At 41.5% G+C, this 27,911-nt stretch overlaps 3 protein-coding genes across 4 annotated transcripts in view; all 3 read right to left on the reverse strand.

Annotated features, from left to right (window-relative positions):
* The window catches only part of RB195_019627 (uncharacterized protein), a gene marked incomplete at both ends in the record, with an annotated part of 21,029 nt that extends 12,234 nt beyond the window's left edge, over positions 1 to 8,795 (reverse strand). The window contains 9 exons of one of the 2 annotated variants that reach the window (XM_064187560.1): positions 1 to 17; positions 496 to 616; positions 695 to 801; positions 2,100 to 2,238; positions 4,169 to 4,249; positions 5,399 to 5,521; positions 5,604 to 5,753; positions 5,837 to 5,953; positions 8,703 to 8,795. The exon at positions 1 to 17 is cut by the window's left edge and continues 176 nt beyond it. In XM_064187560.1, the coding sequence (XP_064043441.1) occupies positions 1 to 17; positions 496 to 616; positions 695 to 801; positions 2,100 to 2,238; positions 4,169 to 4,249; positions 5,399 to 5,521; positions 5,604 to 5,753; positions 5,837 to 5,953; positions 8,703 to 8,795 (948 nt within the window). Of the gene's footprint in view, positions 18 to 495; positions 617 to 694; positions 802 to 2,099; positions 2,239 to 4,168; positions 4,250 to 5,398; positions 5,522 to 5,603; positions 5,754 to 5,836; positions 5,954 to 6,018; positions 6,022 to 8,702 lie in introns of those variants that run through there. The other variant, XM_064187561.1, reaches the window with a different exon arrangement.
* RB195_019629 (uncharacterized protein) lies at positions 8,208 to 8,486 on the reverse strand (the record flags this gene model as incomplete). The annotated part of the gene is made up of 2 exons (XM_064187563.1): positions 8,208 to 8,387; positions 8,457 to 8,486. 2 exons carry the CDS (start codon positions 8,484 to 8,486, stop codon positions 8,208 to 8,210), a joined length of 210 nt encoding a protein of 69 aa, XP_064043444.1.
* A 6,586-nt stretch (positions 8,796 to 15,381) lies between the features above and the next one.
* Positions 15,382 to 23,152, reverse strand: RB195_019630 (uncharacterized protein; the record flags this gene model as incomplete). Its single annotated transcript, XM_064187564.1, has 9 exons — positions 15,382 to 15,442; positions 15,501 to 15,583; positions 15,663 to 15,758; positions 15,811 to 15,973; positions 16,991 to 17,121; positions 17,388 to 17,481; positions 18,581 to 18,711; positions 18,769 to 18,843; positions 23,114 to 23,152. 9 exons carry the CDS (start codon positions 23,150 to 23,152, stop codon positions 15,382 to 15,384), a joined length of 873 nt encoding a protein of 290 aa, XP_064043445.1.
* Positions 23,153 to 27,911: the final 4,759 nt, after the last annotated feature.

The following is a 27,911-nucleotide window of genomic DNA, read 5'->3' on the forward strand; positions in this document are numbered from 1 at the left end:
AGACCGCTCAGAAAGGGCTTCAATGCCGAAGAACAGACTTAAGTTTCAATGGGCTTCAGCAGCGGGGTGGTCAGATTCGAACTCGTGTCGAATATTGGTGGAATGTTCAACCATTATAGGATGAAATAAGCAAGGAAGAGGGAGCCAGATATGTTATGTGTATAGAAGCGGTAGTGTCTTCACATAATATATTTAAGACAGGAACTTCCAGAACATCTCAAAAATCTGCGCTACTGCGAAATTTTCGGCAGATACTTTCAAAACACCCCATTACAACGAGTTCTTTTGGAGCGCGCAAGCCTTGTGCACGCGCCGCAACTTCAATCCGAGTCTGAGAGCCTTAGCTGAAGATTTTAGCTAAATTTTCTCATAAATTACCTCACCTTCGAGTATTGTCCATGTTCGACTGTCTTTGAAACTCAGCATTTTGAAACGTAGTTTTAAATTGGTTTTCCTGAGCTGTAGCCAAGACTAGCTAATGAGGTAAGCACTAACCAATGTGTTGCTGTTTGAGTTTGCCTATCGTTTGGATGCTTTCTGTAGGGTGATAGGGCGCTTGAGAGGATAAATCACAAATGGCTTTGATTTTTCCAGGCTCTGACGAAGGCGATAACGCCTAAACGTTAGCCGTTGTTAAATAAAGACGATCTATAACAATCTTGGCTACAGCTCAGGAAAATCAATTTAAAACTACCTCACCTTCATTGTCCATTAAAAGCTGATCGATAAAATGAGTTTGCGTCAGATCTTTTAGGAATGTGATAACGTCGAGATGCAGCATAGTACGGAACTCATACTTTCCTAAATCCGATCAGAATAATAGATTGTGGAAGAAAATTTGTGCGTGCTAGAATGAGACTTTGAGTGTTATGCAATGTTCTTTTGCATAAAATTTTTGAAGCGGTTCAGAAAGCCAGTTATCACAGAATGATGGAAACATGTTAAATTTAACTGGAACGAACGGAACGAATGACCAATGTGGTGATTATATTATGTACAATATGGAACTCAAAAATTGTTCCGTTAAAGGTAGATTATTAACAAGAAAAGTGCAGTATTCAAAGTATTCTCCATGCGAGCCGAGGTTATTCATCACGAAAACATTAGCAAATTACTTAGTTAGTCAACGAAAAAGGCACATTTAGTGGAGTCGAGAATGGAATCTTCTGGAATTTACTGCTGCCTCATTTCGGTACAACAACAAATTTAGGAAATTTAGATTTTTAGGATTTTTTTGTCTAGGTAAAACAAAAATTGAAAGTAACCATTCTTTTGAAAGTTTTAGTGATTCAAGTATTGCCCTCCCAACATTCTTCTAAGTTCTGATTATTTCTTAGGATCACCGAGAGACCTGGACAATCGTTGAATTCTTCGACCTTTTATGTTTGATAAACTGTTTTCTCTATTGTTGCCCACAAAACTGCAAACGGCGTGTGCAATCCTAACAGCGATCCGCGCCTTTCATTCGACGTCCCCATTATCTTTCGATTACCCAGCTATATTAAAACTCATTTACATTAGTTCCTCATTTCATAATAAGCAGCACATAAGTTGGTTCAACGAAGGATGGGTGTTTGTGAATCACTAGTGGCTGCTTTTCTAGTAAAGCTACAATACGTAATCATATCATAATCTCGACACTATTTTGCATCACTTGTTAGGTGCTTTTCAGTCGGAGGCATCAAACAAGTGAATACCTAACTTTCAGAAAAGTCTTTTCCGTGTATTTTACGGAATTATTTCACTTCCTTTTTTGAAAACAACGCTTGAGTTTAATTTGCTATCTTACTGTCGCCTTGATGTAAAACGGTTATGAGAAGTAGCAACTATGTAGGTCTAAGCGAATCAGTACCGCCTGTGAGCCCTTAATTTCTAAGTCCTTAATTTCTTATTGGTGATTACTTAATACCAGATTTGTCAACGAGACTAACAAGGTCCTTTTGAGATACACCAGTTGACCCACGAAACTAATTGCTTACGTAGCTCGCATATACGTTTACAAACTTACTTTCAATCCTTCAGTAGAACAAGAGCAACTAGGCAATTGTATACGATATCAAGCACCGTATCCCTTCTAAGGAGTTTTTGAATTTAATTACCGTTTGAAAGATTCGGCATGACATATGCTCTCGTTAGTTTTGTTTCGTTCCCGACCGCCACCGGAAAGAATTGTCCTACTGTTGAATAAAGACGACCGTTTTCTTCGTAAATCGGATCGGCACCATAGAAAAGTGTTTCCTAAACAAACATGTCTGTGATGGCTTACTAATGAACCAGTCACGGTAGAAGAAAATTCTAGAAATAAAAACAGCCTTTCACAGACTCCGTCTGGAATAGGTGAGGATTTTTATAATAACGTCGCTCCACTATGATTAGTTTAACCTCCTTAGCGCTTACCATGTATTTATACGTCATGGAGTACGTATTTTGCACGGGTACTCCCCACTTAAGAGGTTTATTGACATTAGCAGTAAAATTGAATACTACTAGAATCTTGACTGATACTATCTAATTTTTTGTTAACGTCAACTAAGTAATGAAATTGTACTAAGTTAAAAGAATTGTTTAAACGTGCGTTCTTCTGTTCAGTACTGTAACTGCACAGAAGTGCAGCAGCTTCTTTCGAAGATGTGATCGTTTCTAATAGTTTATCGAAAAAGTCAGATAGAGCGGACAGTTACCAATGATGTTTTCGACATAGAAAAAAATTCCCAAGGTTTTCCGTGTGCTTGATCCAAAAACGAAGTGCACTTTTTACGAAGTGTGGCTATAATATACAATATCATATCCGATAGAACGCCGTAATATCTGCAGTTTTACTTCTTCCGTATAGTTTTCATCATTAATTCACAAAAAGATACACTTACGCCGAACCAACAGTCTATGGCCTACCCGTCAACATAAGTTCTGGTTGTTGTCATAGTTAAAAAGGAGTGTATCACAAAATTGGGGCTTGGGAATCTTTGGAAACGAGTAGATAAAAATGGCGGGGAGTACACAATCATGATTTTGATAACGCTCGATTCCCCTGGTAATTAAGAAAGACATGTGGTTCAGCCATCCCGGGTTGGGCCCAGAAATACAAAACATTGCAGTACAAAAGACAAGTCCGCAGTTTCCCAATGTCCGCAATCCATCAACTATAATTTTAATAAACTGTAAAAGTTTTTCCACCTGCGGAGGCGCTGCAGATTGTCATCGTTTCACCACCCGTAGCAAGTTGCATCTTTGGGGAGAACTAAGGCTGTTTCACATGCCTCTTCCTGGATTACTGGAGGAAGAGACTGTGATGGAGGTTTGTATTCGTAAAGTTCATCTCCACCCCTATGTATTCGCTTACTAAATTCAACATCAACAGTTTCGTAATATGTTACCTTTAAGTCATTGTGCCAACTGCATTGACCTCGCTAACGAGTCTCTCTCAAAGGCAGCATTCCACGATTTTTACGTGGTGCGGAACCCACACCGTAGCGTGGAGTCCGGGTAGTAGATTGCGGAAACGCTCACCTTTCCCTAATCGTCGTAAACACACGGGGTGGAAGACGTCGTATCTCCCTACGATTTCAGTTGCAGTGAGTGGCATTAAAGTGCGAGTGGTCGATGATCACTGGTGTCTTCTCACCAGGCTATTCAGATGCAACCGATGAAAAAGCTGCTGAGGGATCCGAAACGTGTGCACAGAGGCGCGTTCTAACGCACCTCGTAGCGACTAAAGCGGTTCCCACGCCGTTTTTCTAACTACGATTAAGGAAGGATGAGCTGGATCACGCCGAATTCTGCAATCTATTAACTGAACTCTACAATTTCGCTTTGCGCCTCGCACCGAGTCAAAATCGCAATACGCTGCTTTTAGTTGCACTCCAGAGTGCAACCTCTGGACTCAACTGTAATCTATAGTATCGATATGCTTAGAAAGCTTCAAACTTATCGGTCAATTAAATCGTTGAGGAATTGTGATAGCTGACAAGAATAACTAAACGATCCGTTTACAACTCCCCTTGTAAGGAGTTTTGCTCACATCGTAAGTAGCCGTACTGGGACCCAATATGGCACCTCTACAGATTGGACAGCAGATTGCTGTTTAGTGGTTTTTCTTTTGAAAGATTTACCTCAAATATGGCGTGCACATAAGAAATTGGCATGCATCGGTATTTGCATTTATACTCACATTTGGTAAGCGTTCCTTCAGCCTTTGTTCTGCGAGCACATCTCCTCCAACTCCCAGAGTGATGATTGTTGAAGGGCTCTCCTAAAAACAGCAATGAAGAGTAACGACCGCATATAACTTTAAAAAAGCTAATTTTGTGTGAATTGTTCTTATCCCAAAAAAGGGAAAACGTACAGAAAGCGTACAAACGTCTTCCTAAATCACAGCTTACTACCGCTTGAACTGGCAAGCAGTCAGCAGTCAGTCAATAGTTCCTCTTTTGGCCTGGCTTCAAATTCCCAGCTGTACTTTCAAGTCATAGCTGTGCGTCAAATACTAGTACTACTGGGAACTGTAAAGTCTGTTGTTTTCAAAACTAACTTTGGGAGAAAGCGCATGAAAGACAGCACCATAACGCGAGAAGTGAGACAATATTTGAAAAAAAAGACTCCTCAATTATTGCCATACACGTGTCTGTTTACAACAAATCACTACATTTATTGCTTCAAAAAAGTTTATAAGTAAAAACGTTACAAGCGGGAACACTACGTGCTGCTCAAACAGTACCATAAATATTCGTTGCACAGACGTGTGCTTGATGACAGCATAGAAGCTATGCTGTATGTATTGGAACTAGGAGTTTTCTGGATTAACTTTTGACGAAGATTTAGGCCTCTTCTAGAAAAGAAGTGCGCTCAGTAGGGTCCCGTAGTTACTAGTTTATTATCGATTTTTCTCTTGATCATACATTTTTTCTGGAGTTTTTCTTTCACATTTTCCTTTTCTTCAGAAATTCTTGAATAATTAGCCATTTATAATTGCAGTATTATTGCCAAAGATCAACAATGAAAAGACAATTGTGAGTTAAGATACAACGTTGAAATTGTTTTCTTTAGTAGAGCCGTACGTTACGTTGAAATTATTAGTTCTAGATCGTTTCTTGCAACATCATTGAATATAAATTCGATGCAAATTCTCAAAGAATTTCCTACCAGAAGAAAAGGAATAGAAAATAAATTACTTTCCTTACAGAAACGTAGTTCTGAGAAGTCAAATCAAAAGTAGAATTTTTTCAGGTGAGATCGAGGTTGAATGATATCAACTCTGGGTTAATTGGTAGGATTATGATCTGAATAGCAACCTATTTCAACTAATATGGCGGTCAAACGTATAGGACAGACACTCAATTTAGAGCTAGCAAAGGCGAACGAGATCCAGCAAAGGCTTTGGAATCGAAAACATGGAACCAACCTCCGTAATGTTGAAGATATGAACTTTGAACTCGTCCTTGTTACGAACTCCTGTCAAATTTATTTTCTTCATAGGTGTGTTAGAATAACAGGTATTCACAGCACCGCGAAACGAGGACCATAACTGTAACAATAAACCTCTTCTTAATAAAAAAAAGAAGAAGCGGAGTAGCAGCTGCTTTGGAGCCATCACTGAGCCTAACTACCTGTTTGGGATTGTCAAGAACCGGGAGTAAAATGTCGCTGATGCATTTGTGCCAAATATCGTAAGCTTCCGCCACTTTTGGGTGGAGGCTATTCCTTGATCCACGCACCCACTCATGTAAAGGAAGTATGCGAAAAGCGGAGAGCTTTTCCTAGAAGGAACACCAATCTTCCTTCCCAATGCTCCTTTTCATGTAGACAAATTTAAAAATAAAGAAAAATGCTAGAAAATTACCATCCTCGAAGATGCAGCTGATTTTGACCAACTGATCATGCAGAAAATTAGCATTATACCCATAATCATGACGATAAGTGATGAGCCTTTCCGTTGCTGCATTGTTACGCGATACCCCTAAAAAACTCCAATCGAAAATTGTATAGGAGAATTAGATATGTGATAGACATGGAGCTATGTACCATTGAAGAATTCGAATAATATGCATTCCTTTTCCCATGTGACACACATCCACCCACTTGCTTTATCTTTATTTCGGCTGATCTGCTGTTCAAATAGAATGTCGTGTCAAAATCAGCTCTCGGAATTTTTGCCACGACAGCTACCCAGACGAAAAATCTCAACTTGAGAGCGTAATCACGTCAGCATTTGCTTAGATAGTTTTTCGAACTCCCAACTTTACGTCTCTGCTAACGGCAGTTGTTGGTCAACGAGCCGTAATGATGAATCCTGAGCCACTACGAGGCCTTTGCAACCTTCGTCCTCACTGTCTCACTGCCCGACTTTTACGATTCGGTTTTCTGTTGACGTCTACCACATGGATCCTACACATACCCAATAAAGTTGTGGTGTTGATAATTAGTATTCTCAGTACTGCTGTAATATACGAGAGTACTTCGTTCATTCTATCTTGACAATTGATCACCTACCCTATCCCGGTGCCGTGACCGTAGCAGTCAATCATGAGCGCGCGATGGTTCGGTATAAACCAAGTCGAAGACGTGTGAAAAAAAATGAAAATCAGAAATAACAATGCGTATTTTGGGCATGCGACATGATGCTCCCGATCGATTGAAATTGATCGACCTAAAACATAATAACTAAAACGTCGAAAAAGGCAACCTAAAAACGATAATTCTGGAGGGACCCATTTAAATCTACGTTCGATTGGACGATGTAAAGCGTGCGCAAAAACCACAAACCCACCAATGTTCACTTTTCGATCGATACATCTTTTGTGGAGGTATTACAATACCATTGTGGACTATGGTACAATTTCTAGAATGTTCCGCTCTTAAGAGCAACAGCCCACGAAATTGACAGTGGGATTTCCCATTAACAATAAGGTTCGGGATGTATATATCGATTATGACCGCGACAATCTCGACTCCTCCTAATTTTCATGAAGAACAGCATGAGAGTCTTGTACACTTTATAACCCCTCACAACGCCCAACTGTCGTGCACGCGCGGCGTTCTCGTGCAGAGCCGTTTCCTACAGCTTTTTTCAGGACAACTTGGAGGAACTCCATTTTGTTGTTTTTTCGAGATAATTTTTCCATATTTTTGTATGACTGAATGTGTGTACCATTCCTAGTTTTCTTGGAACCTAGCTGAAAAATGTAGCAGATTTTCCTCCTATTTTTCGATTTTTTAAGAAATTAAAAGTCAAGAAACTCAACTCGTACTTTGTGAAAACTTATTCTGTTTCAAATATGTTATAGAAGGGGTTCTTAATTTTGCTTTGGATATTTCAAATTCCTTTTGTTCGATCAGAAGTTAAAATTAATTGGAAAAAGCTTTAGTGTTTGCTAAGTATTTGCTAAAATCCCTACCTTTTCTCAACCGACTTTGAATGGACCTTAAGAACCAGAAAGAAGGAAAAAAAGAGAAAGGTAATTTTTACAGGCCAGACGCTCCTCTCCTTTCTTGATTTTCCACACCAAGTTATAAATTCAACTCTTGATGTTGAAATGAACAGACAATAACAAATGTTCTTTGTATCTATGAATAATTTCAGTATGTTGTTCATAGAATGCATGTAGTTTGGCCAAAATTCTGTTGATGCATGCGACTGAGAGCCATTTTCGCCCGTTGGATTTCTGTGCCATTTATTTTCCTGTCATTTTGGCTTTGGATATCCCCAAGTTCAGGGACTGTTTTGTGAATATCTTTTAGTCGGTCCTGTCGCAAGGTATGTACTTATGGTTTTTCTAAGGAAACGCAGAACTCAGGCTGTAACGCTTTGAGCTTTTGCAAAGCTTATATAGCGCTTCCATGGAAACACTCCAATTTTTTCTATTGTTCTAGTTGAATTAATAATGGATGTCATTTCCTCAGGCAGTTCAAAAAGTGTACTTTCCAATTCTGGGAAAGGTGTAGCTTATAATCCGGGTCTATGCTGGGTCCACAATCTATGCTCGGAAAACTTTCTAGACAAACCACTACTACCTGCAACTGCATGCGTAGCATTCGTTACTACACATCTAAGAACTCCTTTCGGTCCTCCTTCTTGGATTGCTTAGGTAATAGACTGAATTTCGCTTATTGCACCACTCACCAGGACTACTGATTCTTTTGAATTTGGTAATTTCCTGACCAAGTTCAAGACGATCTGAGCGTCGGAAAACGGAAATACATAGTCAGTGCATCTAAGATTTTTTGGTGACGTTTTTAGCACCGACGGAACTCCCATATTGAGGGCGTTTACTTCCATCTGTTGTATTGTTATTTGTGATTTTAATGATGGTAGCTTGGATTTTGCCATGAATGCGAGGAGGAGTTTTCTGAAAGAAAATGAGCACAAATAGCCATCCCGGTCTCGCTGGCGTCTGAAAAAAAAAACAGCGAGTTAGCAGTGCAAAACGATACTCAAACTGCGGGGGCATGACCGAACGAACCCACTGATCTCCATAAAAAGTTGATCCCATTACTTTTTTTTATTTCGGACAACTCCTGTTCCTAGTCATAGCCGTCTGTTCACAATAGCTGTTGAAAATGTTCCGCACCAAAAGAGAAACCTACCAGAGATCATATATGGATGCTATTTGTCCAGTAATGTTGTGCTTAGTCACCTTTACAATTGTCGAAAAGTCGCAGGAATGACGAATGTAGTCATATAGCGGATCCCATGCAATGCATCAAACCTTTTGCATTGCCTTACTTGAATAATTAGCGCTTGAGATAACTTCTCGCAGGTCGGCGCTGTTCGAGAGCAACTCTCGCAAATTCATATTCATATCCTTAAAAATCTTGTAAGCCTCCTGTGATTTAATTACTATGTCCTGGTAAGTGTTAGAGGTGAGTAAGAGATTATCTAAGTATAGATTATCGCTAATTCCACTTGCTAAGCATTCGTTTTCGACAGAAAGGTGAAATCGGATAACTACAGGTAATAAGAAGATAGAAACGAACCAAAGGTTGATAAACCGATAAACTAAACCACCAAAATTTCTCCTTCCGGTAATTTTGTGGTATTTCGCACCCATAAGAACCTAGTCACATTTCTATCTCGCTCACTAAGACGTACTTGCAGAAACGTCTTCTCAACGTCTGCAAGTGCTACATAAAGGGCTAATCGAAACCGTATTAGCATTCCGTAGAGATCCAGGAGAAGGTTTAGGCCTTGGTCCAGGACTTTATTTAGTGGTGAATAAAGGATAAAGGATAAAGCGTTTGGCTTTAATCAATCTTCTTGGGATGCGCCACCACGTTCACTTCAATTCAGAATCGTTTGAGGTTCACTGTCCTTGCGCGGGCTAGCCGATGTGTCAGGTCGGTGTTTTTATCCTCCCAGACAAGTCTGGCACTCATTTATCGACCCCGAAAGAATGGAAGGCTTGGTGAGCACAGGGGTGGATTCGAACCTCTTAGTGGTCAATACTTTCTATAATGTGATGGTGCATCGAAAACTACTCTTAATTTTGTGGTTTCTTTCTGGTTTGTTAATACTGCTCAGTGGATAAGTAATGTACCACACGGCTTCCTTGCGTCGGAACCTCTTCGATGATTCCTTCATCTAAATGATCTTGAAATACTTCTTCGTGTATATGGAGAAGTTCTGGCTTTCCACGCAGCGCAGCGAGCGTGCTGAGCAAGCGCCTAAGTGATCGCTATAGTTGTCCGGTAATTGTCGTTAAATGGAAGTCTGACATAATAGCCATCGCTGCGCTTTTCGATTGCATTGTCAAAAAGTCGTTGAACCTTTTTCGCAACTGAGGTCCTTTATATCGACGTGGGTCCTCCGAATTCCTTCACTCCTTCTGAATCAATGCTCCAGTATCGTTCCCGGTGATGAATGTTGTTATTTTGAAAAATAATGTCGTTTTCGCTCCTTATAAATTTGCAAGTTATGTCATTTTCAACTATCCTGGAACTTTTTCAGTTTTCGTCCAGTAATAAGGTATTCCAGTCTAGACGGTATCGGGTTGTTGTTGTTATCCCGATGGGAGAACATGATGTTTGCACGAGAAGTGCAAAAGCGCCCATAACTGGTTGCATCCCAAAAGTGTACCTAGTTTCATAGCAGACATCTTTTGACCCTTTTCGAGAGACGAATATGTTCTTGCACAATATGAGCTAAGTCATCGTTTTTTAGCGCTATTTGTTTACGTTTACCAGAAATAGCATTGGTTTTGCGAAGGACTAGATCTAAGGGTTGGTCATGGTCGCCCCAAATTTGAAACATATTAATATCGCAAGTATTTTTGCCGGTACTTTTGTCTCAAATGTATGCACTGTTCGATCGATGTTATCCAGGGTAGGCAACTCAAGTTTATCGGCCAGTTCCTTTTGGATAAACAATCTTTCGGCTCATGTGTCAAGGAGAATCAGGACCTCTTGCTGAGCTCCTGTTTTTGGGTGCTGTATGCACGTAACTCCTGTGAGGAGAATCACTTTTATTCACTTGAAAGTTACTAGCATTCGATGTTTCTTCGTTCGCCGTCATGCTTCTAAATGCGCACTAGCACCTGTTGTGGATTTTGCAAATTTTATTACGTCATGTTTAATTTGCTGCCGAGGCTGAGATATTTTTTTCTGAGTATTTGCACTCTTGGACTCATTGTCAGACTCCCCTGTCGGTCTTTTTGGGCACAATGAAAAGTGATGTTTACTGCTCTCGAAATTTCTATATCCTAATGCTGTACACTCTAGCACAAAATGGTTTTATTTTGTGCAAAATTTATCTGACTTTGATGCTATTCATGCACAATTTATCTGACTTTAGGAATTCTCTCCTACCATTTATTGTTGTGATCTTTGGGCAACGGGGCGTGTTGTGATCACTTGCGCCACAATATACATACTTTGCGACATCCTGCTTGTGATTCTGATTTGGCACTGTTGATAGTTCATACATATATGCTTGGCCTTCTTTGAGCACTTCCCTTAAGCTTTCTTATCAGCGCGTCGATAGGTTTATAGGCCGCGTATAGCCCAATTTCCTTCAATTTGACCCTTGTGAACCCACAATTAAAGCAGTCGTCGCTGGAAGTCTGGTTGAAGTTTCGACAGACCTTTCTGTGCTACGTAAGTTCCCTTAAAGTTCCCTCAACATACCACGAATCTGAGGTGGTGCGGATTTCAGGTGGAGTATCCGTATACAGGGTCGTAGATTATGGAGACGGGGTAATTCCGCTCATCGCTCTCACCACTGCAAAGAACTGCCTCCAGAATGCTGTTTTGTACGATGCCATCTATTGCAACGCTCCACCCCTTGCGCCGCCTCCGCCCTGCGATTCGTCGAAAATCAATACGGACTGCCCCGATAGGCAGTAAGGGACGCTACGCGTGCAAGGGTGGCGCGCTGCAATAGAAGGCATCGTACAAAACAGCATTCAGGGGCCGGCAGGAATGATTCAGGGAGAGATGAGCGGAACCACCCCAGTCTCCATAATATACGACCCCATATACAGATACTTCACCTGAAATCCGTACAACCCCAGAATCGTGGTATGCTGCCGTTAGGGCGGCCCGCAGAGTTCACAGCCGCGCGGGTGCGCATTTTGGTGGATTTGCGGTTTTGTTGGTTACTGAAATCACTGTTGTGAATAGTCAATAACCACCAAATTCGCAGAGCCGCCGAACCGCGCACCCGCACGGCTCTGAACTCTGCGGGCAGCCTAAGGGCCACTTCGTTTTGCGCAAGCTCTGTGGTAATGGATATTAAGTATTCTAGTAATCTTCGTTGTTCATAGACATGCGCGCTTCTTGAAGAAGCTTTTTTCTACTGTAAATTGGTTTGATTGGTACGGTATAGTTTTCATCTGTTATAGGGTATCGATTTATCGATTCCCCAGGCCTTGCTTTAAGCGCGCGCAAAAAGTAATTAAACCTTTGAATATTGGAGAGATCTTGGCTGTGAACATTAGTTTCGAATAACGCAACAAAAATTTTCGAACTCTTCTATTTTCCCATCAAAAATAGGTACTGGTATAGTCGGTAGATCTGGTCCTGTAGTTTGTGTGCTTCCTCTCCTTCCTACAGTGCTATCATGCTATCTTGTAACCAGGCTTTCTTTTATTCATATTTAATCAGCAGTTCTGCTTTTTCAAGCACTGTCTGAGCACCTTTGATATAACCTAAGATCTGCTGATCCTACTGCCGTGAAATGGGATCTTCCAGTTGATCAACCTTTCTGGTGAAGTTTGTTAGAGCATCTGTTACAAATCTCGAATATTCCCTTAATGCTGTCACTTTCTCACGAACGGAATTGTACTTTTCTATTACCTGGGAAAGTGTATTTTCATATCGAGTTAACAGTCCTTTTTGCGATTGTTGTTGACAAATTAGTGTTGCCACTTATTTTTTGCAAATGGTTGATCGCTGGGGGATTTGCGCTTCAATAGAATCTCATCAAACCAACTTCTAATAGAGTTAAAAAGAACTACTGAAAAGGAGCGTACCTGCGGTTCCAGATCCCAGATGCACTCCCAGGTCGGCTCCCAGATGCACTATTAAATGTAAAGGACGTTGCCACGCCGTGATTTATTTATTCCCCCTTTGGTAAACGAACAGAATCAAACTTGGGTAATTCAAACCAACAACAATAAATGAAGTAAAGCAATGAAATAACATTCTATAAAGTGAAGCAATTGAAGAAAAGTGAGCAACTTGAGAATAAGAAATGGAAGAACGAACGAAGCGCAAAACCCTTCTTTGATTGTTGAATTAACGCTATGTATTATCAAAATGTTGCTTTCGCGCGCATTAATTCTTATCGCAGAATGCGAGATTAATACTATCAACTATGCTAGCAAATTTCTCATGTGAAAAGCAAGAGATTGATAGCAAAAGATAGATGATAGATAGCAATAATTCAGGTACTATATCGTCTCACCAATGTTGCTTCACTGCTGCTCCGCCACACCTACCAAACACTGTGGAACTGGTGTCACAGATACATCAGTGCAAAAACAGGCACCGTAACCCGCGAGCAATAGTCACGAGATATGGGAGAATTATAGAATTCGCACCCGCGCGAAAATGACACAATATCTTTTTGGCGTCATATATGTTGTTGGACATTATCACATTTCTTCTTGGCGGACTTCTTTTGAATTTCCTTATTCTTTTCACTTTGACTCGGTTGTATTTGTCGCCTTTACGTTTTTTCTCATTCCCTTGATCAGTTGTTTATTTCTTGTTCTTTTGGTTTGTTTTTTGTTCTTTTTAGGGTAAAATGCAGTTGGGGGCCACTCAGGCCACTTATTTCTCGAAGAAAATAATTAAATTAATCGGGGCCCTAAGGCCTAAGCATTAGTCTGAGAAGATCTATGAGATGTAAACTAAAGTTGCTAAGAGATGAAAGTTGGAGCGTTGGGAAATAAGGGCGCCACTCAGTGCCCCATCCCCCCAACTACATTTTAACCTTCTTTTTACACCGTCTGCTTCTTTTCAGTGTCCAAAATGCGAAGATTGCATGCACACCGAATGCATCATCAACGTATGCCCCCGTGACGGCACTCACTGAACTGAACGCAGTGATACAAAAGATGTAGAATGAAAGAAAATGCGCTCTTACTTAATACTTTGCTTGTGTTCATAGAAACAAAAATGTAAACGACTGCGGGTATATGCGTATAAACTTTGTACGACACACTTGTGAGCTTCCAAAGCATTCAATGATTCGCATGATCTTGCGCATGCGACAACAAAAGACGACAGAAGGTAGAGCAAACGATGACGAGAGAAACGTGAAAAGCCACACGATACAACTGTGAACGTAAATACACCACCGGTATTTAAGAGCCAATTAATTGGACACATAAATCAAAGCGGGTAAAATGTAGTGGGAGGGGAGGGTACTGAGCCCTTATTTTCCGACGCTCTTAACTTACTTTTTTCTCTTAGTAACTTTAGTTTACATCTCATAGATCCTCTATGACTAATGCTTAGGCCTTAGGGCCCCGATTGTTTTCATTATTTACTTCAAGAAATAGGGGCGCCACTGAGTGGACCCCCATTTACACTCTTCCCAATCAAAGCAATAATAGCGCAATAATAGAAAACAAAATTCACCTACTAGACATTGGAAGATAGAAAAGACGCCGAAATTCAAACGAAAAAACATTATTTTGGCATGTCCTAAGTGTTCGCGCAATGTGTGTATTCTGCAACATATGTGACGCCAAAAGTCCGGGTATACTGTGTAACGTCCTCGCGAGTGCGAATTCTATACGCTTGTCGAGATGTTGCTTCGAGAGCATAACAACACGCAGACACGACATCATAACATAACAAATAAGCAACATTAAAAACAGAGCTGTGGCATTTGTACATAAAAGTAGTTACGAAGTAGTGTAGAAAACTAGCTTTTTAGTTAGATCCATTACATAATTCAGGGAGATGTGATGATAGCAGAAATAATAGTTCGGCCAACTTGGTTAGTAACAGTTTCAGATAATGACTTGGTCCTTTTCATTCATCTTATTATATACATGTTTGTTCTTACACGTTCTTATTTGTAGTTGCAGATTTCGAGATACATAGAGACCTTCTTGCAACACCTTGCATATCTCCTGTATCCTCATGAATTATTAAGTCAGAAGTCGGTCACGAGGACACACCTATTCGCTCACACACATTATTAAAAAGAACGTAGTTCTTCTACATCTACTGGGAACGATACAGTGGACATCAAGCTTACCCTCAGAGTATCCACTTGTTCGTATGACCATGGACCTGCAAATAATGGATGAAAAAAGATACAGCTAATGTCGAAGTGAATTTAAGGGAAAACAACGAAGAACGTGAGGTTAGAAGCAGGCATATAAACGCATGTTTCAGGGAGCAAAACACGTACTTCACTTGTGAAAAAATAAGACAACAAAGAGTGCGAAAAACTTAACCACAAGCATATAGGCAACGAAGTGACAACCAGCTAAAAAAGGGACTAAGAAAGGTACTGTCCTCACCCATTTTTGAAAGTTTTTAAATGCAAAGAAGAGACGGAGACCAAAATCACCATTTTGATGTCGCAAGTACCTAAGTCAGTTCGACATTTTCTGGCGAACGGATCTGATGATGTTCAGGGATGTTCAGGAGTTTAACTTAAATGCAAAGTGAAGGGAAATTAAATATGGAAGTTTTTTTTCAAGTGAAAAGGGACCAGTAAAAAAGCGGTTGTAAATGCAAGCGAACAGACGGTAAATCTTAGTTTGATTTCAATATTTATGGAAGAATAAGTGCAATAATATTGTAGAGAAAAACAGACACTGACACTGTATTAAAAGCACCACTCATTGTTTTAAGTCGACAGTTCTAATAATCAGCAATTCAATTACGAAGAATTCCAAAAAGTCATCTTATGTGATCATAACGCTATCAATCTATTGTTGAAGGAAAACGTCGGTAGAATCGAGCCATTTCGCCCAAAGATCGGAAGCTATAACCGCAAATATTTTGATTCTAAGACGGAAGAAATTTTCATCAGTGGTGCTTACCCCAAGGAAAATGTCGTTCCACGAATACGCCATAACATTTCACCTCCTTGAATGTTCAAAATGTCCACGTCATATAGCTTACCCTATGAAGAACTTAAATAGAAGACCTTGTAGAATGAAGCTCTAGAAGAACTGCTATAATGCCTCTATCGACGAGAATACCTCGTCTCCCACTTGCATTCCAATTTTCACATCGTTTCCAGCTGATTTCCTTCTGAACACGATGAATGGGTACTTCTTCAACAGGGCATATGCCTCCTAAATATGAAAAGAAATAGTCTGATGAATCCTTTTTAGATTTGAATCTGACCTCGTCGGTGCAATATCCTGCAAAACGGTATGCAGTGTCGACCTCATCCACATCGTCAGTAGGCGTAAAGGGAAAAGATGAATAATTGGAACACTTCGGGGTCTCTTCGCTTAGAATAGAACAACTCGAGCGAAGTATGTCGGATGGAACGAGTGTTGGCGACCTGAGCTGTCCTAGTTGTTTGAAATTGACCACAGATAGAAACAAAACTTGTATTATGCTACCATGAAATGCTAGTGACCATGAATTGTTACATATAATGGGGACAAAATGACATAAAGCATGGTGTAATTGCACGAGGAGTCACGCTGGAGCAACGACTTTTGACCGCCCCGCAGTTTGCCAGATTTTGCCAAATGACGTCATCCGAATCGATATTGGCCGCAATTGTTTTGGCTGTTTCTATTTACTATTTGTATTTGCTTTTGTGATATAGATGTATATTACATCTGTACTGTTCCTATGTTGCTTTTGTTTGTACTGCTTTTGTTCATGTTTTGCCTTCAAAATTTGGTTCAAAGTTGTATTTATTCCTGTTTTAATTATCTTCTTTTGGTTTCTTCACCTATCCTTCATTCTTTACAAGCAGAAAAAGAGCACTAACGTCAAAATAAAAACATGAACAAACACAATACAATAGCTTAAGAGCAATGCAGAATGGATCTACAGTATGGATCTCCATAACAAAAGCAAATACAGGAAACATAGCAAAAATGTGAAAAATGAAACATAAAACACGAAAAAACCAGGATTGAAAGGGAAAAAATGAAAACAAACAAAAAACTGCGGCTAATATCGATGCGGGTGGCGTCGTATTTATCTCTCAAGAGTTCGCTGCAGTTGCATAAATAGGTGCGCTCGAGACGGCGCGGTTGAGTTAGTGGTTGGAATCTAGTTGAGACCATCGCGAACTGCAGCAATGAGTGCTGCTAGCAAGCGTCTCCTTCATCCTAACCGCAACGTTCCACCACACCGCTTGTAGCGCAGACGCTTATACAACTGCACTGGTTCGCAGCGACCTTCATAGTTTTGACCCGACTATACAGAGGGCTGCACTTTGATCACAACGAGGGTTCACCGCCCTGCTTGGAATGCTGCCGCTTGATAGAGCTTCAGGTTGCTTTGACCGGAGTATACTTTGGATATATTTCCCCTTTATGCAAATACAATGTAAGCCAACTTTGTGTGCAAAATTCCTCCTAGAGTTAAGAGGTCGTCTGTAGCTGTTCTTTGTTGCGAATCCTTTTGTCTTAGACCACTCGTTGAAGAGAACAGTAGTGAGGTTCTTACAAGGTCTTCCGACGAATTTGCCTGAAACAACGAATAAACCCTACACATACACTGATTGTACTGTTTTCACGGTCATCATACAAAATCAATAAAATCAGAACATTGCTTCTTCGGCTGCAACTGATCTGAAAGAAATAAATGTAAGGTCAAAATTATGGGCAGACTTTCTTCTTAACGTTTAGACATCAGGAGCTGTATCAAGACAGCACCTCGTGATAGTACATTTATCGCATAGTTCACTATATTCTGTTTTCACGGAAGTTTTTATGGTATGAGTATAACTTCACTGAAGTCGTTTTCTCATCTCGACAAGGCAGGATCATATCCGACGCGCTGAACGTTGCTGCTCGAGTGCTACTTCCTCCTGCTGCTGCACGTCCCCTTAAACAAACATGAACCTGAGGAACTGTTAACATCTCCCTGAATAGGAGTAAGTTACAAAAAAATCATCCAGTAATTACACTGACATAAGAACATGACAGTTTGTATGTGCCAGATTTATGTAAGCTTAGATACAATTCCCAAAGAAGCGCAGATATCTGATTTGGGGCAAGCTCTTATGACATGAGATTTTTGTTTTGTGTGCAGATGAGCTGAGAAGAGCATACAATGAATTAAGCTGATTGATGCGTTAACAACAAACAGTTAAATCTGGACTATCTAGTCTTTTCTAACTTCCTAACAATTAAATGGCATGAAGTGCACCTCCGTGAATTCATGTTCCAAACATTCTACGCAGGTCAAATGATGGCGACGCAACCCTGAACTTATAAAACTTATATCACATCATTACAGCAACAAAACCATGCTCCGTTTTCATCTCTTCTAGCTCTGATATTAAAGGTTCCACTGCACTGCACTGACTATAGTCGATACCACCGACTTTAGTCGGTTCAAACTGAAGCTCGATTCAAAGCGCTGAGCGGAGTGTTGAAGCCAGCAGCCGCGATCGAAATAACACCCTCACTAGCCAAAGTTTGCAGGGACAAGCTGGAAAATCTTCCTTTTGCAAATGGTGCCCTGCCTCTTCCCTTGGCTGTCAATATTCACAACTTAATGCGCGCGCTGCGCTGGTATGTTTTAGCGACCAGTGGTGGAACTGCGCGGACGACTTGCGAGAGAGGAAAATGTTAATGGTCGCGTCTTCTCCATACAAAAATGTTCGGAAAACACAGCAGCTGGTGATAGCCCTAGTCATTCTAGAAAACTCCCCTAATTCAGAAATCCAAGCAGATTTGACTAGCAATGACTTCCCAGTTGCAAACTTCGCTACTAAATTTCGTCCTAAATCTCCACAGATTGGTAAACGATATAGTGATGATTTTTTTTTGGAAAATTGAGGTCCAACAACATTGCAAAGTTATCACCACTGCATTGCTGTTGAGAATAATGTCTAATGGGTTCGTTCTAAATGCCGTTTTTTCTATAAAGTGATAACTATGTACAGAAAACTGAAGAAAATTAATGGAAGTCTTCTTACAGCATCAGATCGTTTTCGCTACTTTTTTTGCTTCCATATATTTTTCTCACGTTTTGCAATCTTTTTTTCTTACGATCCATGTATTCGTACTCAAGTGAGTATCGTCCAAAGCTCGGCCTATCTGGCCAAATCTGTAAAGTTCCTAAGTACAATACTATTAACGGATGGGAAGACTTTCTACTTGTCACCTGTTGCATTCGACTTCGCAAATCTCCGCTGCTAGGATCTTCCTGCACCGAATAGCTTGGAGGTGACAGCGAAAGCTACAATTCAAGTAATCGAAAAAAAATCGTACAAGCAGTTAATAGTTAGCCTGATTGGTAGCTGCCCTGCTTTTGTTAAGAGCACTCACGCATTTAAGTATGCACTCTGGGCACGTACGAGCTATGTAACTCGCACACTTATATGGGAGAAGCTACCCAGATATTGCAAAAAGGTGCTGCTGTTTAGCACACTGCTAACCGCAACTAGGTCAAATACTTGAAGGGAGTGTGGAATCTTCAGTAGCAACTATCCTTGTCATTGAGTTGACAGCTGGACATAGTCGATCTGAGGTGCCCAAGTGACTCGGTGTCGAGATGCAGTTCACGCGAGACTTCGCTGGATACGGAGCAGTGACATTTGAATGGATTTTGCACGAACTAGATGTGTCATCAAGGATGACACGCCTCGTAGAAGATGCAGATAACTGCGTCAGGCAAAAATAGCAGCCTGTCGATAAAATAAAGAAAGTCAAATTGGAGAAAACTGCTAAGTAATGTTACTACTATAAGACCCCAACCGTTCGCAAAATTAAAGACCATTTGACTTACGTGACTTAAATGGCCGCTATCTGCATAATCGCGTATGTCATCCTTAAACATATCCCGTTCGATATTCAGCGAAACTCGCAGAACTTATACGTTCGTACTATTCCATTTTCCAGTCTGTTCCAGCGGAACGTTAGGTCTCGGTAGAGCTGCATGTCAAATGCCCTCAGATCTTCCTTTACAATCTCCGTCAAAAACGACCAGAAGATTTTTTCTAGTTTTAGTCCGGGGTATCCTTGAAGACATCACCCCACGAATCTGGGGTGGTGCGGGTTTCAGATGGGTTATGCCTATGCGGGGTCGTAAATTATTGAGAGGAGGGTGATCCCGCTCATTTATTTATAATTGCCATAGAAAACGGCACGGAAGCTTAGACAAAATGATCAGACAGTCTCCTTATAAAGTGACCAAAGAACTGTGAGGGTTTTCTGTAATTACTTCAGAAAATACTTCAGGAAATGTTGATGTTTTCCATGTATAATCTGTCATTACTTCATATACACTTCTGGGTTAAGTTCTTCACTATGAGGTACTATCAACCCAATGGATGCCCTAACACTCTACGCTGCTTTTTCTTCATGCCGTCAACCTTCTCCATCACCGTTGACAGTGCTGAACTAGTCTCCTATCCATCCACCATGATACGACGAATTCCTGATACGTAGACTAGAAGCTTAACTTCGTTGGCGATGCGATCGACCACAGGGACCTGGTTAAAGAGTTGAATGCCAAATTAGTTCCAACTGATCTTTATTGAATATCTCTCTTGCAGTTGCCATCGTTTTTCACCGCATCCCAAATCATAGGACTCATCCACGAGTTTCAATAGGTTTTCCCTGATTACCGTAGGGGCTCTCGAGAAGACCTATTCTTACATAATCCTATCAGGGTGGAGTAAGCTGCAGAAAACTTTGATGCAAAGTTCACAACTTGTTGCAGGATTCGCGCTGCTAGAAGCGGATGTGACTCCATCATCGCAGTACTTGTGATCGATGAAGTATTGATGGCGCTGAAACGACATCAGCGAGACATTGCTTAACTGTACTTCTCATCATGATATCGACGTAAGGACTAACAGAAGATGGTCCCACTGCAGCCCCCTGTCTCATTCCATTTTCCACTTTGAACCGTGAAGTAAATCCGGTTACTGTTCAGACAGCAGCAGTTGATCTTCTATTCATGTCTTCTATTAAGCGAACGAACTTTCTTGAAATAGCACCGGCGCGAAGCTCGTTGAAAATGATTAGTGAGGAGAGTCAAAAGTGGTTTTGAAGGAAGAGTTGGTGCATAGATTTCGGGTACCAATGAAACACTAAAATCCTGGCATTCAACTCCTGATCAGTGGTTCGACCACGGCGAAAACAGACTTACTAGAATGAGCTGATCCAGAAAGATCTGCCCATCCCTTTACCTTATGTGCAGTAGTAATATTCCTCGGTGATTGTTATCTTCTGTGGCGGATAGCTTCTTGCAGAACGTAACTGGGAAAGCATGTCTCCACTAGCCAAGTATAAGGTTAAAGAAAAAAGTGCGTGGCGTTAATTAATCCCTATGCGGATGGGATGTTGAGCGCGGGGATGCGCCTACGCGCTCGACTTAAAGGCATCATCCCACGAATCTGAGGTGGTACGGATCAGATGGAGTATTCGTATACGGGAAGAATAAGGGTGATTCCGTCCATTTCTTCCTAATTGCCGTAAAAAACGGCCCGGAAAATACGGCTCCAAGCATTCCTGTGCGCTATTTTCTACAACGAATTCGATTGGAGCACGCCAGCCTTGTGCACGCGGCGCATCTTCCGGGCCGTTTTTACGGCAATTAGGAAGAAGTGGACGGAATCACCCCCTACTATGCCGTATACGAATACTCCTCCTGGAATCCGTACCACCTCAGACTCGTGGGGTGATGCATTTAAACTCAGACTTTTAAACTCAGACTTCCTTTGCGGTTCACAAACGCGCATGCGGCCTCACAATGTCTTGCGGGAGCTAGCCGATGTGCCACGTCAGTGTTTTTATCCTTCCAGACAAGTCTGGTACCAATTTATCGACCTCGGAGGGATGAAAGACTTGGTTTGCACATGGGCAGATTCGAACCTACAATCCATGGTAGCCACAGCGGAACCCTTACTGAATGTGTTGCACCGCCCACTAGCCAAATATGCTTTCGTTAATCCACAGGATTGAGGATATGATCTTTGTCATCTCTGGAATCCCAGAATGAGTAAGAGATTTAGGCATTTCTGCACTATATCCATAGCATCCTCTAGATTTTCCATCCTTCATTATTTGGATACAGCCGGAATCTAAGTCTCCGTCGGTAGTTGTTCTTCGCTGACCGCGGTGTATATCGGTCAATGGACATGCACGAGTTCAGAGAAAAGTGGCGTCGATTCAGAAATGTTGAGATTTTGCTTCCGGACTGGCAGTTTTGCCTCACTGACAGCGACTCCACTCGCTGTTGTGGGCAAGGGGTGAATACTTGTTCATGTTGGTATACTATCAAATCTCTACCAGTTCGGGAGTGCGAACGATAAGTACGAATCGTACGTGGATCTTCCTTCCGCTTTCGCAAAGGTCTATCAAATGACTTCTATTGTCCGATATTCGCTTCGTGGGATAGAGCAATTTTCCAAGTACATCGGATTGTTGCTCAATCCTACCTTTGTATTCGCATCAATTCCGACGATTACCGCCTGCCAACCTCGTATCCTGGATACAAATGTGTTGCGTTTATCATAAAACCGTCCTTGTTGTAGTTTCCAGCGGTGCATGAGCACTTACGATTCAGATTTTGAGTCCCCTGCGATCGCGCAATTGTACAAAGGCGCATCTCGACACGGTTGATCCAAACTTCTTGCCAGGTTGATGCAGTCGTTGCTCCTAGCTATTGCGCAACCTCCTACTTTCCTTTCATCAGCATCACCGCTGTAAACGGTGTAATTGTAAATACTGATGCGATCCATAATGCGTGTTTCCTGCATTGCCGCAAACGGTGCATGCGGGTATCGCAGATAAAGCAGCTTGTTGATGTCCAGTTGACAGCGACCAGCAGTTTAATGTTAGGAGACGGATGCTTGTTGCCAAGGGTTCCATGTTTCCCTCAGGTATTCAGCGTATGGGCTCCGGCACGGGGCTGAACGACAGCTTCTTGGAACTCTTGGAAAACATTCGTCATGTAAAAATACGAGTTATGTACTTCGTACGCTCCCAAGGTGTATACTCCAATCCTTTATTGCGTATACTGAAGGCAGGGCCGCTATGTGCAGGTAACAATGCCACGCTTGCATACGTGGCATTGAACATCATTGCTGATGAGAATTTCTTGAAAATAGTTCCTAGCACATCTCAGTATTCAAAGTCTCTAGTCTATCAATCCGTTTAAGATGTGCCAAAATGTTGGAAAAAAAAATTCTAATCGTTTGAGATTTATTTACGCATACGCTGGCTATAGAATGACTTGCGGATGAAATCCGATGTATCAATCAAGGTTTTGTCTTCCGAGACATGCTCGATACTAATTGTTTGGACCCGGAAAGGTGAAAATATTAGTCGGCTCTAGGGCGGTTCCGAACCATCGACCCAATATTCGCAGCCGAACCTCTTACCGGATTGCACTAACGACTCAAAGCTAGCAAGCGAATATCCCCGTGCCATCGATGTTTGCTTATTGCGCATTGTGAAAGTAGGGTTAGGCTTCTAGTACAAGCGTAACACAATCTCACCTCACTACTACTCTTCGAACTCAAATTTAAAGAGCTCATCGACCACCTCTTGTTAGTTTTACGGAAGAATGAGTCCTACTCTTAGAATGTTAGTAAATATTTTCTATAGACCTACTGTTTCGCTCGTTTTGACGGATCTATGCATAAAATATTAAGACAAATAAGGTTCGATACTGTTCCCTGAGGCAGAGTAGCGATTCACTGGTAGATTTCACTAGACTAAAGCTCTGCACTGAACTGCATTGGAAAGCCAAAAAAACCAAAGGAACGCATAGCAGTTCAAAAGCAAATCGTCTGGAACTGCAGTGGTTTTTAACTTGAGTGCTTAGGACAAAAATCTGAAGATCTCGCAGCAACTTATCTTTCTAGTAGGAACGTTTGCATAAATGAAAGCTTTTGCAATCTTCTTGGTAACACGAATCGACAAATTGACATTACAATTTGATAAAAAGTTATTCAAAACTGGTCCAATATTTTGATTCCGTTCAAAATACTACAACTTTGAATCATTATTCAAAGTACTGGGGAAAACTTCATTCTTTCTTGTTCAAATACCGTGAGGTCGACACGCTGATAAAGATAAGAGTAAGCGCCTTACACCACAGTCAAGGGAGTTGCTGGAAGCGTTTAACCAACAAACTCTAGCATTATGGTCGTCATCTTTGTGCTCTCCTCGGATTTCTTGTATTCCGCGGAAGTTAGAACGAAGGGAATCGCTAATGGGGATCCCGGCTGGTACTGCCTGTTCGTGGTTTATACTGCATCAATACCTGCGTGCGGTAGAGGTCTTTGTGAAAAGCCGATACTGCAAGCGCTTAGAAGCAGTGTGATGTGAAATTTCCTTCGAAAGGTCTGAGAAAGTTCCTTCGATCATCTTGCCTATGAAAAGAGTGGTGGGCCAGGTTCATCGACTGGTAAGGAATTCTTACCTCTTAAGTACAATTTGTCACGAAAATACAGCGGACGTAAACTTTTAGCAGATCATTTGATGAATGATTCAGGTGAGCGGTTGTGGCACGTTCTTGATGGCAATCCGTACCTAAACTAAGAACTGGAAATATGACAGGAGGTTGTAGAGACTAGAGGGCCCTAATGTAAGTCCTTCGTGTGCTCCAACTATTTTCACTAATAGAATACATTACTTAAGGAAAGATCCAACAACTCCTTCCAATTATTACTTTACCCTTCCTTTTGTCTGTTATTTGGAAGTTCCTACTGCGGCTAATATTGACAACACCAACCCAAAACTATGTATTCTCCTCAAGCGTTCAGTTTTTTTTTTCTTTCCAAGCAGTTATTTGGCATTTTCTAACAAATATTTGATTTGTCGCTATCGTGCCAACCCTCGAGTCATCTTCGATTCGTTTAACATTGAGGAAGCAACTCTAGAGTATACGTGCTATTTTTAATTTTTACCGCAGACTTTCCTCATTCATCATTGCGGATATTCTTTTCAAAGCTTGATCGATCACTCAGAACTCTTGGCGTTTCAGAGTATCGCATTTGACTTCAGAGGGTCAAATGCGATATGCTTTCTCAACTGAAAAAAAATCCCAATTAGACTGCAGTGGGTAGTGGGACAACGAGAGGAATCCCGCTTTCGATTCGGTCTTACAGATCAATTTTTTTTTGCCACTCACTTTTTCACACCCCTCCCGGCGCTAAAATCAGACACAAAATTTGTAGGAGTTTGAATTTCGAGTATCATTTCAACAGATTAACTGATTGTTGAATAACGTTTGGTGATACCCGTTAATTTCTGACCTACATGAAAGAGATAACACTGAGGAGGGTATGCGACTTGATGTGGGTCGACTGGACAGGTGGCTGAGGAGTCCACAACAGAGCCAGTGATTCTACATCAAAAGTTTGGCGATAAAGCATCAGACACACAGAGTTGGGTCAAAACGACATGAAGGACGGACAGTTGCGTGTGCGACCACGCCGCTTCGAGCGTAACCGCACACGCAACTGTCCGTCCTTCATGACGTTTTGACTAAGTTATAAGTCCGCCTGGGATGCGCTTACACGTCTGATTCCAATTTGGAATCGTTGAGGTTTATGAACGCGTGTTGTACTATATAATAACTCATGTGATGTGGGGACCAAGTCAGTGTTTTCACCTTTCCGTACCAAATTATCGAGCCTGGAGGGATAAAAGGTTGGGTTCGCTCTATGGAGTTCCGAGCTGTAGACCGTATGCATAACCTCTCACCAACTGCGCCATACTCGACCAAAGTCTATACCTCTGGAAAAAAAAATCCGCTATACATGGAACGAGGTGTAGGAAATTAGCTTCCGCGCGAATCGTTCTTTCCTTAAACTGGACTTTTGCCACCTCGCTGAATTGAAAACGTAGTGAGAACTTGTCGAGAGGTTGAACGTTTGCTTTTAATATCACCTTAGGAAATCCATTATACGTTCATAAACAGAAAGCCAGGAACAGCCCCCACGGCTAATTCTGCTAGTCATTTTCCCTTCATGCGTGTCTTCTGTCTACTTATATGGATCAGAAAAACTATCGGCCTGTTTTATAGGGATAACGGGAAGTTTCCGCAACTGTTCGCACACCGGAGCTAAGTCTTTGACATGCGAAAATGTCGGGAAAAGGTGACAATTTTGGCTAGGCGTATACCATAGGAGAAAGCGATTCCCTTATCCAGCTCGATGACCAAGATCGCTACAGTGTAAGCTAGGGAACCGATGCAGATGCACATCACTGCGGTTAGCTAACTGTTTTTTTTTCCATTAATAACTCCTAATTCCCAGTCTCAGCTTTCTTTGAATCTTAGCATTGTACAAGTAGTTTAGAAGTGCAGAATTTTGTGCAAATGACAGATTGCTATTGCTTCCAGAAGTGCGAAAGTTCGACTTTCCTTGAATCTTGGCATAGAGATTGCAACTTGTTGATAGTCGAATTTAAGCAACAGCCAAGATTGTTAACAAAATTTATTACCGCTAACGTTTCGACGTTGTCGCCTTCGTCAGAGCCTGGAAAGTTAGAACATTTGCAATAGATCCTCTCAAATGTCTCATCCAGAACAAGTTATTATCCCCTAGGATATTACACCCGGAAACAAAAACCAAAAAAGCCCAAATCGTTGTGCCTACCTCAGTAGCCGCGTTACCGTGATAACGACAGCCTGGCGCAACGCATCGCGAATTCTAACGGTTACATTGGTAATGTAGCACGTAGGCCAGATCTTGGTGCGCAGCGAGAATATGCCACACTGGTTGAGTCGAATAAGATCAATTTCTGCCTGTCCTTCATAACCGACGACCTGAGTAAAGCTATACGGGCTAGTCTCGTGAAATGCGGTCTCGAGGACCAAGTGAGAGTTGTGGAAATACCTCCAACAAATCTTAAAAAAAAACAACTAGTTCGAAACAGAATGTACGACCGCTTCTGTCTCACTCCAGACTGTGTAATATGCCCATTCGGGAAAGAAGGGGACTGCATGGTCTCTGGTGTAGCCTATCTAATTTCGTGCAAAACATGCGGGGACCAATACATTAACGAAACAGGGCGCCCTCTTTCTGTTCGCATTAAAGAACATTTAAGGAGGATGCAACAATCGAATGCAGCAACTACCCTCGGAGTTCACCGCAGACAATGTCATGAAAACGTTCCTTTCTGCATAGCTGTCACAATTCTATCGTACGAACCCGAAATTATAGCTCGCAGAACTTTAGAAGCGTTTTGGATAAACGCAAAAGGTCCAAAAATGAATAGAAAGGAAGAGTGCTTAGCCGTGACCAACGAGCTGGCTCTGTATCAAAACCTTTGCGGGTTTGATCTACGGGGTCATATGCAGGTCGCATCCTAATTAGTATCAGTGGAGCGATTGCGCCACGCGGATATCCGCTAACATCACGGCAACGCGGCTACCGAGGTAGGCACAACGATTTGGGCTTTTTTGGTTTTTGTTTCCGGGTGTAATATCCTAGGGGATGATGACTTGTTCTGGATGAGGCATTTGAGAGGATATATTGCAAATGTTATTACTTTCCAGGCTCTGACGAAGGCGACAACGCCGAAACGTTAGCCGTAATAAATTTTTTTTTAACAATCTTGGCTGTTGATTAAATTCGACTATCAACAGATTGCTATTGATTCTTTGTTCCTCTTAAGGTTTGACCGTCTTCTCCAGAGCCTGCGAAATCAAAGACATATGTTATCTATTCCCTCAAACGCCTGGTCACTCTACAATACGAGATTTATCGAAGTGATATCTGAAAAACAACGTCAGAGAAGCACAGTCGAGCTACATTTGCTGAAATCCTGTGCATTTGTATGGTCAGCAGCACCAGAGGAGGCGCGGTAGATCTCACGGATGCGACTGGATCAGAAATCTTCATACATCTCTGTAGTTCGACTGCGAAAAGCAAAGATCTGACCTCGATCACAAACTCCAGCTCACGCCGATTCGATAATGCAGCTGTTTACGCAACTGAACTAAGATGCAGGTTGCTTTGACTCCTCTACAGATTACCTGCACACAATGGTCATAAAGCCGTGATAATAGCTGACCAGTTGTTGTTATAGTTGCTCCATTAGTAGTAACTACTAAAGATGCCTTTTGCACGTGGCGTCGTACCTCAAAACATGGAAAGGTGTTGACACGGCACCACCTCGTTGGTCGCTTTCTTTCTTTTTAATGTAAGCTTTCTTAAGGTTAATGATAGCTCTTTTCACACATTCACGTACGTCTTCCATATGAACTGACGACGCACTTTGCATAGCAGAAAGCCTGTTGTACGTAGGCGTCGCGAAACACCGTCGCGAACCAATTGCTTC

The sequence above is a fragment of the Necator americanus genome, chromosome II (assembly GCF_031761385.1).
Source record: "Necator americanus strain Aroian chromosome II, whole genome shotgun sequence".
In the NCBI taxonomy this organism is placed as follows: domain Eukaryota; kingdom Metazoa; phylum Nematoda; class Chromadorea; order Rhabditida; family Ancylostomatidae; genus Necator; species Necator americanus.